General features: G+C 42.4%; 1 protein-coding gene across 1 annotated transcript in view; it reads right to left on the minus strand.

The window, feature by feature from the left end:
* The window catches only part of LOC308096878 (uncharacterized protein), a 36,513-nt gene extending 20,743 nt beyond the window's left edge, over positions 1–15,770 (minus strand). Inside the window, exons 1-2 of the mRNA XM_080444377.1 lie at positions 15,659–15,770; positions 4,684–4,785 (exon numbers count right to left, since the gene is read on the minus strand). Coding sequence (XP_080300503.1) covers positions 4,684–4,753 — 70 coding nt within the window. The 5' untranslated portion in view covers positions 4,754–4,785; positions 15,659–15,770. The remainder of the gene's footprint in view (positions 1–4,683; positions 4,786–15,658) is intronic.
* Between the last annotated feature and the right edge of the window lie 980 nt (positions 15,771–16,750).

Raw genomic sequence — 16,750 nt, forward strand, 5'->3', positions numbered from 1 at the left:
CAACGCGTTGTGGGCTTATAGATCTGCTAAAATAGTGGAAAATAGCCGATCTACAAGCTGACAGCACGTCCACATGTTGTCGACACTTTGTTGTGCAACAAAACATCCTCAGAGGATGACAATACCTGTGTCAGCAAGTGTCCATTCATCAAAGATCTCAAATAAGTGGAAATTGTTTGTTTTTCACGTCGGAAAGCTACATCCAGATAAGGTGGTTCATTCTCTGACTCACCGCAGTGTTTTACACCCTGCGTAGTTTCTATTTGCTGCTCTGTGCTCAGATCCTGTCTATAGAGCGCGCCTACCTTATCCGGTAATTTGTACACATTAATGCAAGTACCGTTTCCGTATTCGCTCTAGACCCAGACCGATCAGCAACCAACAAAGACGGAGCGTCGTGATTGGTCAGAATCCCGCGAGGGAGGGTTTGCTTTGAACAGGGAGGGGGGGGAATGGACGGGAGGGAGACGATTTTATTGGCAGCAAATGGACAGCTGACGCGAGCGTTTTGATTGGAAACAAATCGACGGGGGGGGAAGAGATTTAACTGGCAACAAGTGGATCGGGTGGATTTTTATTGGCGATACGTGGACTCTGGGTAGCGCCGCGATTGGCCCAAAAAGGACCGGACGAGGTAAACGGACAGCTGCCTCTATAGCCACCGTGGCCTGTCACTTTTTTTATTTCTGTAGTGTAAACCTGTTATGTGACAATAAAGCTGATTCTGGTTCAGATTCACATCACAATTTAATAATGTAATACAACTTAATAATGACCATAGCCATTTCATTAATTGTAACAATTACGTAATTCCTAAAACATGCAAAGTATTTTTAACTCAGTTAACTGATATTAAATAAGAAGGTAATTGAAATGGTGCCCCATTCATTGAGCAGCACAATGACATCAAATCATGATATAAAAACTCAAATTCTGGAGAAACAGTCCTACCTTATACAATCAATATGGTTTACATGGTCATTTATAAATAATAAATAACACCACAATCAGTTGGTATACCTTTAAGTAAATAAATAAAGAACACTAAACTGATTATAGTAATGTTTTAAAATAAGAAAAACAAAAGAGATGGAGAACTCCACAAGATGAGTCCTAATGGAAACTTCTATTGACAGGAGCATTATAAATCTCCATGATATTTTTGCTTGTCTATCCAACTCCCTGACAACAAGGCAAGCAGATGTTTAATGTGATCCTCCCAGTGAGCTGATTTATAGTGGAAAGACTTTTTTCTCCCCCTTGGTGTGAATGCACTGATATCTTTTCAGGGCACTTATCTGACTTAAACTCTTCTCACACTGTTTTCTCCAGCGTGGACTCCAGCGTGGACACGCAGGTGTGTCTTCAGTTGGCGTGACTCACGGAAATTCTTGTCACAATGTTTACAGTGGAAAGGTTTTTCTCCAGAGTGGATGCGCTGATGTCTCTTCATGTCACTTAACGTTCTGAAACTCTTGTGACAATGTTTACAATGGAAAAGTTTTTCCCCAGTGTGAACACGCTGGTGTGTTTTCAAATTCGATGAATCAGTGAAACTCTTGTCACAATGTTTACACTGGAAAGGCTTTTCTCCAGTGTGGATACGCTCGTGTCTCTTCAGGTCAGATGACCAACTGAAACTCTTGTCACAATGTTTACAGTGGAAAGGTATTTTTTCCCCTGTGCGAACACGCTGATGTCTCTTCAGGTAATACAACTTACTAAAACTCTTGTCGCAATGTTTACAGTGGAAAGGTTTACTAAAACTCTTGTTACACTGGGTACAGTGGAAAGGTTTCTCTCCATCTGGTTGATGTCTGTAGTTCAGGAAGTCTATGCAAGGCTTTAGTTCTTCAGGTTGAGGTAAAGACTTGGTAAATTGTTGATGACAATAAGATCTTGGTTGATCAGAGTCTTTCTGGCAGGTTGTGGAGCTGGTGATTTGAGTCTGCAAAGACTGGGTCCTCACTTCTGTGAGAGAGAGAGAGAGAGAGAGAGAGAGAGAGAGAGAGAGAGAGAGAGAGAGAGAGAGAGAGAGAGAGAGAGAGAGAGAGAGAGAGAGAGAGAGAGGCAGAAGAGAGAGAGGGGAAGAGGCAGGTAAGAAATGGTGAGTACAAATACAACTTGAAAGCATCAAACAAGTCAATTGTTTAGGAGCACTACGGCTCCTTAGTCAATATTTCTGATTTAATAGTTTTTTCATCTTCATCTTTTATTCCCCAATTTAGTCGTCATACCAGCTCCCAGTTTTCTCACACATGCAGTTCCGGTCTCTGTGTTTAACACTGACTGACCTCCACTGGTCTCCTCCAAATCATCACTTTCTTCAGTGACTTCAGTGTCAGATTCAAGCTTGACTTCAACTTCATAGCAGTGTGAAGAGATGTCCTCATCATCAACTTCACTTTTCACTGCTAGTAAGCATTGTCAGCATTGACCCATCAGGCTCCTCTGGTCTTTGAAGTATCTCCTCCTTTTCCTCTTTAATGTGTGGAGGCTCTGGTTCCTCGTGGAGCAGACTGGGGCTCCTCTCCTGTTCAGGAGAAACCTTCTCTTTACACACAACCATGTGCAGGATGTCTAGGAGCAGAAAAATAACATGATAGTGAATACTGGATTCCTAAAATTATTTGTTCTAGTGTCCATGTTCCCTGTACAAATTGAGCCATCAGCTACTTTGATTGACCAAACATTTACTAACTACGGGTTACTACAGGTGTTTCTGAAAACAGAAATTCCGAAAAATCATGTTTTAGCCAGGGTTTAGCAAAATAAATAATTTCAAATGTAATTTGAATATTAGTTACTTTACCAAACAAGTGGCTGTTACTGCAATTTGAATCATTACCTCATGAAAGAATATTAAACCATAAAACTTCACACGTCAGCTCTGATTTGGGTAAATTAGGCTGTAGGTCAAGCCGTGTAAAACAGGGTTCACCTGTACGTACAGTATGTACTGTATGCATTTCCCCTTAAAGGTGGACCAATCACAGCTCATGCCTTTACCTGCATGACATCATGAAACAGAAACTTCTCCACCCATGAAGTTGGGTCATAGTTTAAAATCTAGAAATGGTTCTGTGAGTCTTGGAATCTGTTTGTCTGTGTTCGGGGCGAACTTGACAAACCGCTGTACCGATCAGTGCCAAATGTCTGCACAATGCCATTGCCAGTAGGCCAAAGAGGTATTTTTCACATCTGATAGAATGACTTAAACCCTCTATACTTAGTGAGCTAACCCTCTATTGTTCCACCCAGAAAAGGAATGCTAGAGTTCAAGTGGTTGAACCTTAAGTCAAGAAACTGAGAAAGAGCCTGTGAAAGCTCTGAAGTTATATGCTGCCTTTTTTTCCTCTTTCCTTTTTTACATTGATTCACACATAAGAGGATGTGCTTTTGGATGTTGAAGATATTATATATTTTTTAGAGGTATCGTAATGATGGCTATACATATTCAAATACTATCATTGTCAAGATGTTTTGTGTTATGATTATCTTATGGTGAAATGAGAGTGTGAGATTGAGTTCAGATCTAGCCACGATGATGGAAAGAGAGCCTTTGGTCAACAAGAATGGTCAAACCAATTCATTTAATTTGTTTTGAAAAATGTATTTTTCAAGGAGTCTGAAGAGAAACTACAACAAATACTGTTGAAGATTTATCACGGTGATGTGTGCACCACAAGACAATACGACCAATGTTTTAATCCAAAGTAATGAAGCAGCAAAAAAGATAATATATACACACACACACACACACACACACACACACACACACACACACACACACACACACACACACACACACACACACACACACACACACACACACACACACACACACACACACACACTATTCTCATTGTATGTCTCCAAACTATGACTAATCATGTTAAATCATGTTGATCTCTATATTGACCAAAATAATGTGGTTATTTTCGCCATAATCGAGCAGCACCAACCCTGTGTGAAAACTGAAAAGTCACTATTTTGCCAGATGGTGACGCTAGAAGATCATTGGGTCATTGGGACAATCAAATGTTGGGGTTCATCTTCCAGGAAGCACGTATCAAGTTTCATGGCAATCTGCCCCACGGGTTAAGACTAACGGCTGCCCGACAGCCCGTGGCAAAAACTTGCAGGCAGGTGGAGTTTGCTTTTGGGTTGCCTGACCGGGCAAGTGCGAATTTGAGCGAGGACTCACGCAAACATGTTGTGCCACTGCTAGTAGGCCAATAAAGTATTTTTCATACCTGATGGAATGTACCGTTTTTTACAGATTATCAAAGTGCAGACTTTAATCTGTCAAATTCTGTTTCATGCACTGAAATCTGAAAATAGTTGAAGATATACTTGTTGGCATGTTTAAATCACGAAAACACTCTATACATAGTAAAGTAACCTTCTATACTTAGTGAACTAATACTTAGTTGAATGGGGTACAGTTTGCTATGTACCCTCTACACCAAATCTCTTTACCTAAAATAGCTGATCTACAAGGTAGAGATCTTGTCGATCAGTTCATTTCAGTGAATGCTTTCCCCAGAATAGGGATGCTAGGATTCAAGTGGTTAAACCTCAAAGCTGAGGAAAAAGCCCATTGATGATCTGTGTTATTATTGTAACAACTCTACAACAGAACAGAAAATATGAAAGAAAGAGAGAGCATGTGAAACTTACTGAGGTGTGGGTGGTCTTCAGGTTCCTCCTGTTTAATAGAAATGTCCCTGGCTGAGTCTGGAGAGTTCATCTTCACCTGCAGTCTGGACTCCACACACTGGTCTGAAATGAAGTAATTGAAAAATTGGCTGGAGTCAGGACACAGTAGTCTCCAGTTATTAAAGTCAAACAACATATGTTGGGTGCAAGGATAATGGTTTATATACAGTATTGTAGAAGGTGATGTCTTCTACAATACTGTATATGCCATTATCCTTAACTTAAAGGTTTAATGACATTCACTTTTACACCACATTCAAGTCTTTGTCCTGGTCCTTCAAAAGTGTACAAAAAGTTGTAAGTGAAAATTCCATTCCAGTGATCCATGGCAGGTGTTTTTCTCTCACATTTCTAAAGCCTTTTCAACTGCAATGAAAAAAGAAATCTTTGCCTGCGGGTGTCGCTGGTGAGGGATTTTGCCTGTCAATCATCGCCTCTGCTCCGCCCCCCCCAAAGGAAAGGATAGGGGAGGGGAGGGGCGAGGAGGAGAGTGGGCGGGATTAATCGACTGTGACCTCACTGTCGAAGGGCCAATCTCAGATTACTTTTCAGCCTAATTATTCAGAAAACTCCAGACCACAGAAAATCCACTGAATGTTCTAAGTTCAGGTTTTTTGGGTGTAATTGAGGTCATAAAACCCCAAATAAAACATTGAAAATAAAAAAAGTGAAAATGAATGTCATGATACCTTTAAGATTACACAAGGGAAACGTATCAAAAGAGTGATTCCAACGATGCAAATAATGGTGTAAAGTGAATAAGGTGAGTAGTAGCCAATAAGTTCAGTTCAAACACTGGAATGTGACCCAAAATACATCCCCAAGCAACAACTTATATTCACAAGTAGGGATGGGGAATTGTATTTGATCACATAAGCAGCCTTTATTATTTTCAAATATCCGATGCATAGGTATAATGTGGCCAAGTCACTTCCTCTAGGCTTGTTTTCATAGACCTGGTTCCTTATTTCTCTCGCAAAATCTGGCAACACTGTACAGCATGACAAATGTTTAACTTCACTTGACAATAACGAGTCACGTGAGGCACGAAGCAAGATGGCCGCACGGCACTGAGCGCTGACAAAGTTTCCTCTTTTTATATATATTTTTTGACTCATAGACTACTTTTTTCTCCACAATTTTTTCAACGTTGATACAATTTAAGATTTAACTTCACCATTATGGATGGACAACCCGACCCATTCGCTTTCTCGCCTTACAAACAACAAGGACCAGGCGACGGACCGAAGGCTAACATGCTAACGGGGGATATAGCTATGCTAATCAAACAAACAATTGAATCGCAGATGGGAACCTGGCAAGGACTAGTAGCTTCCATTGTAAAAGACGCAATTGGCCAAGCTATGGACCCTATACAGAAAGGTTTGACAGAGAATGGCGATATTCTTAAGTCCCTGAAAGGGCAACTAGTGGTCCACGCTGAAACGTTTGACACGATGTCCAACCGGATAGATAGCCTGCAAGCTGACGTGCGCACAGGCGAGGGGGTCAATGATTCCTGCCTTGCTGAATTGGTTAGGGTCCAGAAGAAGCTGAACGAGCTGGAGGATCGGTCCAGGCTTAATAACGTCAGATTGGTCGGCTTGCCGGCCGGTGCTGAAGGAGACGATCCGAGGGGTTATCTCCAAAAGATGTTACCTAAATGGATTCCAACCATGAAGAGCTTGCGTAATGCGGTGGTGACCGTCGACAAGGCACACAGGATCTTCTCCAACAAGACATCGGGACCAAGAACGATGATCTTCAGGCTTCTACACTTCCCCGACCGACAGGCGATCCTGGAGGGAGCACGGAAAGCCAAGCCGACTCTACCTGGGGGAACCAAACTGCTGTTTTTTGCCGATTACAGCCCCGGTACGACGAAAGATCGCCGTGCGTTCAAAGAAATACGCACCAAATTGTGGCAAAAAGGCATCGAGTCGTATCTCGTCTACCCAGCCATTCTTAAAGTTAACTACAAGGGCAGGAAGATGTCATTTAACTCGGCGGAGGAAGCGAGGAACGCCTTGGATCCAGCGGCGATGGAGGGAGGGGGGTGGGGGCGAGGGGGGGAGGGGGGTGGGGGGAAGGACTCCTCCAAGTTCCACTAACAAATCACAACAAATCCAAGGCAAGGTTAATGACATGGGAAGGTTAGAGACTTTTAATGTAGTATCTTTTAATGTCAGAGGTCTAAACACACCACAAAAACGCTCTAAGGTCCTAGATTACTTACGAAGGAAGAAAGTTGACATTGCTCTTTTGCAGGAAACGCATCTTAAACTTGAAGACACCCCCAGAGTTCAAAATAGGTTCTATAAATCAGTTGTGGCCTCTTCAGATGGTACACGTACAAAAGGAGTGATGATATTATCAAGGCGCAACATAAATATTACTGTTGATAAGATAGGCTCAGACAGGAAGGGACGTTTGGCATTCTGCTGTACATCCATTCAAGGCAAAAAAGTTGCATTTGTTAGCATTTATGCACCAACCGTTTTTGAAGCTGACTTTTTCCCCTCAATTACTGCAGAACTTCTAAAGTTAAATGATTATCAGCTATATATCGGCTCAGATATGAATGCTGTATTTAATGGCAAAATGGACAAATCCTCTATATCTATGGCATCTGCTCAGGACACTGCATCCAAGGCTTTAAGTTGTTTTGTAAAAGATCTCCACCTGGTGGATGTATGGAGAGTGCACAACCCCTTTGTGAAGGACTACACCTACTTTTCCCCTAGGCATAAAAGTTTTACTCGTATCGATCACATTTTAATTTCCTCTGGCTTGCTGTCCACTGTACATTCAGTAGAATTTTTACCCAGGCTTCTGTCGGATCACAGCCCGGTGATGTCTTCATTTGACTACGGAAATATAAAAAATAAGGCTTCAAGATGGAGGTTTAATTGCACTTTGTTGAAGAATGAAGAATTTATTACTCAATTGAGGACGAAACTGGCTGAGTTTATTTCTATAAACAAAGACAGTGTTGCGGATATGACTGTAGTCTGGGCCACGGTGAAAGGGTTTATTAGAAATAATGCAATATGGTTTAGTTCCCATCTACATAAAACCAGACTGCAAAATATTTCCCGGTTGGAACAACAATGTAAGGAGTTAGAAGACACGCTTGAAAGGAACTACACCATGCCTATCGAAAACGAGCTTAAAGTCAAACAAGCAGAATTAAATGATTTATTAAGACGCAGGGCAGAATACATGATTCACATAACTAAACACAAGTACTACGCAGAGGGCAGCAGGCCTAGCCATTTACTGGCACTAACACTTAAACGACAAGAAGCTAAGAGGGCTATACCAGCTATTAAATGTGTTAAAAGAGGTGTGGTATCATCAACAGAGGAAATAAATGAGACATTTAAGGATTATTTTAAAGACCTATATACAGGGGGTGGTGTCCCTTCAGAGGAGGACTTTACAGAGTTTTTTGAAGGACTGGACTTGCCTAGTTTAACATCAGAGGACACAGAAAAATTGGATGCGCCTATTTCATTAGGGGAATTACTCAAAGCTGTGCGAGATACTAACAAGGGCCGTTCACCTGGTATAGATGGTATCCCAGTGGAGCTGTATTTAGCAATTTGGGAGGTCGTTGGTCCTATATGGTTGGAAACTTTGAACTATGCAATTGAAAAGGGCTTTTTTCATAGAGACCTGAACACAGCTCTGATTACAGTTATTCCAAAACCCGGAAAGGATCCCCTGGAGTGTGCAAATTATAGACCAATTTCATTGATAAATGCAGACATTTTCAAAAGTTCTGGCCAGCAGGCTTGAGACGGTCATTGGGAAAATAATTAGTCCTGATCAAACTGGATTTATTAAAGGCCGTCTCGCCGCTGACAATATTCGTAGACTCCTCCACATTCTGAGTGCAACAGGCAAGATTCCTCCTGCATGTGGCCTACTGTTTATTGATTTCGAAAAAGCTTTTGATCGCTTGGAGTTTCCCTATATATGGAAGGTATTAGAAAAAAATCAAATTTGGAAACCATTTTATCAATATGATTCGAACTTTGTATGCTACTCCATCAGCTCGGGTCAATGTTGGAGGAGGCCTCTCAGAACTGTTTGATATAAAACGGGGAGTTAGGCAAGGGGATCCGATTTCGCCACTCATTTTTAATTTATCCATCGAACCATTGGCGCAATTGATTAGGAGCTGTGTTCGGATCTCTCCTATTACGGTGGGCACAACGTCACATTCCGTTTCGATGTATGCTGATGACGCTCTGATATATATGGCAGATTTGCAGAGATCACTCCCGGTTGTGTTGGAAATATTGGATAATTTTGGGTACTTTTCAGGTTGTAAGGTTAATTTATCAAAAACTGCATTAATGCTTGTGAATGTGGATCAGTGTGACGTGACCGTTCCTCCCCAGATTATTGTTACTGATGAAGTGTCTTATTTGGGTATCAAAATTAGTGTTTCTCTATCGGCTATAGCTAAAACAATTAGTCATAGTTTCTACAAAAATAGAAGACGATATCAGTAGATGGAAACATCTGCCATCGTCAGTACCAGCGCGTATAGCGGTGGTTAAGATGAACATCTTGCCCCGCATTGACTTCATCAGCTCAATGGTCCCGTTGGCACCCCCAGCGGGATATTGGAAAAAGCTGGATACCTCATTAAGAAAATACATTTGGAATGGTAAAAAGCCGAGCATAAAATGGTCTGTGCTTCAATACAGGAAATCTGATGGGGGATGGGCATGTCCTAATTTCAAACTGTATCACTGGTCATTTGTGTTGAGAAGTCTCAATGTCATGATGGAGGATGATAATACATCTTCATGGAAAGAATTGGAGCGTGACTTGTTAACCCCTGTACAATTGAAGGATTTCCTCCTGATGGGTATTTCTACTAGAAAATGTAATCTATACTATGGACCGATTTTTTAATATTTATTACAGGTGTTTAGAACAGTAGAGAGATTCATAGGATTTAAAAGTAAATGGTGTAAAGCAGCTCCAATATGGAATAACAACCACATTTTGTCTGGGGGGAGACCACTTGTTAACAGAAACTGGGAGGAGAAGGGCATTAGGACTCTCCAAGATATTAATGGTTTGGTTAACATTCTAGATTTTCAAGATATAGTCTCAAAATATGGTGTCGATAGGCATTCTCTATTCTTTTATTTCAGAGTGAGATCCGTTTGTAGGGCCAATAGGGTTCCCTGGGGTAATGAGTTAAAAGACCATCCCATTCTTAGCTGGTTCCAGAGAGCTCCTAAACGAATAGTGTCATATTTATATGATCAATTAAATTCTCAAAAATATACAACCTCGGCAGGAATGAAAGCCTGGAATTGTGATATAACAGATTTGGGGCTAGAATTGGACTGGGATGCTATTTGGGACAACGTAGCTGGTGCTTCAAAAAATCCAAATCATCAGTATATACATCTTAAGTTCTGTCACAGAGCATATGTGACTCCCAGAATCAGGCACCGAATGGGACTGGCACCTGACCCGTATTGCACATTCTGTGCCCCGGGAACCTTGGGCTCGTTTGTCCACATGGTTTGGGAATGTCCGGGGATTATGGAGTTTTGGGGAAATGTGTTGGGGACTTTAACAGACTTAATGCGAGTACAACTGCCAATGGATCCATTTGTACATCTTTTGAATGATGACTCTAAACTGTTTCTTACTGTAAAGTCACGCAAAATCTGGCTGGCAGGACTTACAGCAGCCAAAAAGATTATAGTCCAACGCTGGAAACCTCCACATGACTTATCCAAAACACACTGGCTAAGGAGCTTTTTGGACATTGCCTACCTAGAACTGTCATCGGCCAGGATTAATCATGCCAAACAGGGCACAATCTCTCTGTGGACAAATCTGATATCTGATCTGAAAGATCTACTGACTCGATGATGCTGTGGTTGTGTTGTGTGACTATGTGGAAGGAAGGCGGGGTGGGAAGGGATGGGGGGATGAAGAGGGGGAAAAGGGAGAGGGGTGGGGGATACTGATGTTTTTTTTATGATTATTATTTAATTGAAATTCATATTTGTCTGTAATTTGAAAAATCAATAAAAATTGAATAACAAAAAAAAAACTTCACTTGACAATCACATTAACATTACTGTGGACAGAGTAAAGAATCAAGATCCTATACTCATGTACTAGCCTTGATACGAGACTGTCATATATTATCTGACAGTTTTGGAGTAGGTTCAAAATAATCTTTGCACTTTCACACTTGGGGTCCGTACATCTACATAAACGTTCAGATTTCAAATATAAAATTCTTACCACATGGCCACGGAGGTTTAAGTTATGTACGGGCCCCAGAAGTACCCGTATCTTCAGTATTGTTCAATAAAAAGCATTTTAATCCTGATCGGTGGCCATTTTCCTCAGAGTTATGATGCATCAGAGTGCAATACACCTCTCAACCGATAGGGTCGCGCAGTAGAAAGCATAATGCAGAAGATATGACACAGATCGGGTTAAATGCTTTTTACTGAACAATACGGAAGATACGGGTACTTCTGAGGGCCCAAACATAATTGTAACATCCGTGGCCATGAGGTAAGAACTTTATATTTGAAACCTGAACGTTTAAGTAGATGTACGAACCCAAAGTGTGAAAGTGCAAAGACTATTTTGAAATAACTCCAAGACATATCATTATGACCGATGACCGTCTTGATCCAAGGCTACTCATGTCAAGCAACGTTTGCACCTCATTGCTTATATCGATGGCCAAAATGCAAAACCTCCTATGTGCAAATTTCATGATTTTCGGATTTCACTGTGGATGAGGACTATAGGCTATGCTGCACATGCTCAGTCTGTCTGCAAGATAGTCCCGCCCCTCATTTTGTCAGAAAAAGTCATTTGACTAAAACCTCCTATCTTGTTCAGTGCCAATTAGTGCTAAAATGTTGAAGCGCAAAACCTCTTATCTGCACCAGAACTAGTTGAGCAGCAGACAGAGCTGAAACTTGGGAATTCTATGTTATGTAGACCGTCTAAATGTCTTTCAGTTTGTAGTCATCTATTATTTTCAAAATAAAAAAGTGTCTTCCCCCCTTACTAGTTAAGTATTTGTTAGTAACTCTGTCAAGTTAATTGCATTGCCTTGTTGATTGCTAATGATTAGTGTCAGGTGGTGACACTTTTATCACACCAAGAGTGTGAGTTGATAAAAAAATGTAATGGTAATACTTGATATAGTACTGTAGAATGTCTTGATCTCAAAATGAGCATAAAAAAAGCATTATTTAACAAAAATAATGTTTGTTTGTAAGCCTAACTATTTCTAGGTAAAAACCTTCTATGTGCATCTATGTAGATAGGAGGTCATTTTTAGGTATAGATAGGAGGTTTTGGCATTGAACATTTTGAACTTGTGGTTAGAGGTTGTCATTGCTGCTTAAATGTGAACGTCATTGTCGTGATTTTTTATTAATTGCAGATCAAAATCACACGTGAACACCGTGGCAGCCAACAACCCTGTGAAAATATTGTGGTGTGTCGGTTGGGGGGTATGAGGGTATGGGGGTGGGATGGGGTTTGGAGTTATAGGGTGTGGGAGGTGTGGGTGGTGGTTGGGGGGGTATGGGGTGGGGGGTGCATGAGAGTTTGGGTGGGTGGAGTTTGGGGGTTGTAGTGTGCTGGTTGGGGGCATGGGGACCGGGGGTTCTGGGAGTGGGGGTAATGGGTTGGGTGGGATTTGGGGGTATGAGGGTATGGGGTGGGATGGGGTTTTGAGTTATGGGGGTTGTGAGGTATGGGCTGGCAGTTGGGGGGTATGGGGTTTGTGGGAGTGGGGGAGTATTGCAGGTGGTGGAGTTGGGGGGTAGAGGGTATGGGGGGGATTATGTTGAGGGAGGCATAGGCCAGTTAGGCCGGATCATACAGGATAGGGTCTTTGTGATGCGAAAGTGTGGTCTAGCCAACACCAACTCAGGACTCCTGAAGTGGGATGGGGTTTTGAGTTAGGGAGGAGGAGAGGTGTGGGCTGGCAGTTGGGGGGGGGGGTTGTGGGAGTGGGGGAGTATTGCAGGTGGTGGAGTTGGGGGGGTAGAGGGTATGGGGGGGATTATGTTGAGGGGGCATAGGCCAGTTAGGCCGGATCATACAGGATAGGGTCTTTGTGATGCGAGAGTTTGGTCTAGCCAACACCAACTCAGGACTCCTGAAGTGGGATGGGGTTTTGAGTTAGGGAGGTGGAGAGGTGTGGGCTGGCAGTTGGGGGGGGGTTGTGGGAGTGGGGGAGTATTGCAGTAGGTGTAGTTGGGGGGTATAGGGTATGGGGGGGATTATGTTGAGGGGGGCATAGGCCATTTAGGCCGGATCACACAGGATAGGGTCTTTGCGATGCGAGAGTGTGGTCTAGCCAACACCAACTTGGGACCCTGAAGTGGGATGGGGTTTTGAGTTATGGAGGTGGAGAGGTGTGGGCTAGCAGTTGGGGGGGGGGGTTGTGGGAGTGGGGGAGTATTGCAGGTGGTGGAGTTGGAGGTAGAGGGTATGGGGGGGATTATGTTGAGGGGGGCATGGGTCAGTTAGGCCAGATCATATAGAATAGGGTCTTTGCGATGCGATGTGTGAGTGTGGTCTAGCCAACACCAACTTGGGACTCCTGAATCGCTGCCCTCCACACTCTCCTATCTAGCATCAGGGTCTTGAGCTCTACAGTACTGTTGGCTAAGCTGTTACGCCGAAGTGCATCTACGTAGGTGGTGCACTTCTTGTCCCTCCTGGCTTTGCCCTGGGTTGGCTCTCATAGTGTTAGTTTGCTTGCCACTAGTTATGGGTCCCTGACGCAGTACCCTGCCTCATCCTTCTCTCTCTGACTTTGTCTGTGACCCATGGTAGGTTCCTGTAGAGGACCACATTTCTGACTCCTAGTGCCATTCATAGCATTCTTGTGTAGACTCCATCCAAGGCCCTTTCCTGTTGTGCTGTGACGGTGTCTCAGCCCCATACAGCAGTACTGACTCCACTGTAGCTATACGAACAGCCCCCTCTTGAGGTCTTCTCCCATGTCTGATTTCCACACTCTCCTCATCCCATGCAAGGCATTCCAGTCAAGTGCCCTCCGGACCTTAAGGTCCTGTTCCATTGAAGCAGTCCAGGCCCAGGTTATTAGAAGTCCTGGACTGCCTCGAGTAGCTTGTCTCCATCATCTGAACCATCTTCTCAGGAACTCCATAGGCCCGGAGAATGTTCATCAGATTCCCCCGGTGGATGGTGCCAAAAGCCTTTTGGAAGTCATGAAGGTGATCACCACTGAAAGATTCCGCTCCTTACTCCTTCCAGTTTCCTCCTCAGCACCAGTATCTGCCCGAGTTTCTCATTACAGGGTCTAAGATGGGTCTAAGACGGTTGAGGATCTTCCTGTTAGCCGTCTTGGCAACTTGTGAGCTCAGGCTAATGCCTTGGTGAGTTCGCCTGACTTTGGTACTGGATTGATGATAATTTTGCTCCACAGCTTCGGCAGCTTGCTAGACGTGTGTGCTTGATAAAATCCAACACCACCTCGTCTATGGGCACATACATCAGAACCTCTGCTGTCACTCCATCTTCCCCATAGCTCTTGCCTCACTTCATAGTAGCCTTGGCCCTCTGGTACTCATCCATGGTGAACCGTCTGGTTTGGGAAGGTCATGGAAGACAGGAGCATCGGATCATCCTCTTCTTCGGTTGAAGGAGGATTTCCTAGGAGTGTTTTGAAGTGCTGGTACCATGTTTCAACTCGTTCCTCTGCGCTTTCTCCCCAGATCTTGGAAGTCTGAGAAGAGCTTCTGCCAGAAATGTCATTGATGAGCTTCCAGCTCTTGCCATGTTTCTGGTTAACATGCACCTCTTTAATGTCCCTGATCTTTTGGGTCAGCTCCCGTTGTTCCAGTTGCATACACTTGATATAGCTCCTCCTTCCTCCGCTTATATTCCTCCCTCAGACCCTCTCCTTTTTGGTCAGCGACAAAGTCCCTGTGTGCTGCTCTCATCTCCTCCCTGGCTGTGGTGATTCTAGGGTCAAGGCATCCGTCTTTCCTCCTTGCTTATAGGCTCTTTAAGACATTCAATGATCTTACATACTATTCCACTATCCACACCGGACACAAGGTTGGTGATCCAGTTGTATGAGTTAGGGGAGTTGGAGGGCATGAGGGTTTGGGTGGGTGGGGTTTGGGGGGTGTGTTGTGCTGGTTGGGGGGAATGGGGGTTGTGGGAGTGGGGGGGTATTTCAGGTGGTGGAGTTGAGGGTATAGGGGGGATTATGTCGAGGGGTGCCTGGGCCAGTTGTTTTGTAGTCCACCTAATTGTTGTTGTTTTTGGAAAAAAGCGTATACAGTCTACTAACCATTTCATTCATGGAAAATGTGCTAGCGTATACCCACGACCACGCGCATCTCGTGCAGGGAATGATTATTGTATGCCTTAAAAAACAAACCTAGACCACACCACTGATGCAACTGTTTGCAGCTGTAAATGTATGTATTTACAGCCTGTACTATTTACCATTATTTAGTTATGCAATCACTTAACATCACAGTGCAAAAGCTCCTATCTGCAGAATTATCCAGGAAAAGTGGGGAAAAACCTCCTATCTGCATTTGCAATATGAGATCAGTGTAATTAACATATAATATTGTAATATAATCCAGAAATCCAGAAACGGTGAATTATGTGATGGGTATCATAAAAAAATAGCATTGTGCAAAAAAGATACAACATTCTGTAGTTTTCTTTTTCATTTTCCCAACAATGTCAATTTTTAGGAGGTTTTGCGTTTTGGCCATCGATATGGAGATTAACCATTACATTGAAAATAGTCACAATCACATGAATTATGATCTAGAAAGTAACAGCAACTAGATTTATATTCCATATTGAGTCAATAAATACAAATGAAACACAACATGAATGAGTTGATCTTTACCTGCTGTGTTTCAGTGGTTGAGCTGCTAACAAACGTTCTCCTGCTGCTTAACGACGACATTGTTTAGAAACGACACGTTTTAGTTTTCTTTGTATTTTACCTTAATATAAATCTATGGTATTTTAAAGTGTCAACAACAGTCAGTCAACACACCATGTTGTTTTCACTTCTGCATTGTGGGTATGTTCTTCTTCTGGCGACCACTTTGTCTAGACGCCAGTTGGAGTATTGCTGCCCCCTACTGTTGGTCTCGGGTACTGTCCATTGTTTATATACAGTAACGGTACTATGTGACCTTTCAGACCTGTATTCTGTAGACAAGAGAACATCCATCTAGGAGTAAAGCTAAAGTAAACTATATTATGTATCAATTTTTTTTTTTTTTTATGTAATTCATTTAGTAAATGAATCGATTAATAACTGATCCCTGTTTTGGGATGCTTTTGTTTTCATTATAAGCAAAAATCTTACAAATAATAGTGAAAATATTATAAGTACAAGCTCACAACGAATCAATATGTGATGCATTTTGAGCTTGTAGATCAGCCATTTTCACTACAGTTAATGGGTTGATATATATATTATTGCATTCATCTGAAAAGTAATCTATAGAATAATCACTTACAAAATCATGGATAGTTTCAGCACTGCATCTATCACAGCTTTGAGCTTCCATCACTGCACATTGATGCTGCACAGGTCTGATCCTCACGTCTCACAGAAATGCAGTAGACAACACATACCAATACCATGTTACAGGATACGACACATACCACCATGTTAACCATATATTTTTCAATGTAGCCTATGTGAATATATCAATATTTCTATGATAGGCTATATTCATAGTGCTAAATGACTGTAATGTAATGTAATGTAAAGGTATCAGCTAAATATAGGTCACTTTCGCTTGGGTGGCTGAAACGCTGATGTATAGGCCAACAGGTCAATGCATATTTTGTCGATTGCTGCTGTGGCATATTAACCACTTTGCTTTCTAACTTTGTTTGTGAGTGGGGAAGGGTTCCTTTGTTGTTCATGAAGTTTGCAGTATTATTAGTATTATTGTATGTATTATTAAGAAAACTGAAC

This window comes from Gymnoscopelus braueri (genome assembly GCF_963280865.1).
Source record: "Gymnoscopelus braueri genome assembly, chromosome: 12".
NCBI lineage: Eukaryota > Metazoa > Chordata > Actinopteri > Myctophiformes > Myctophidae > Gymnoscopelus > Gymnoscopelus braueri.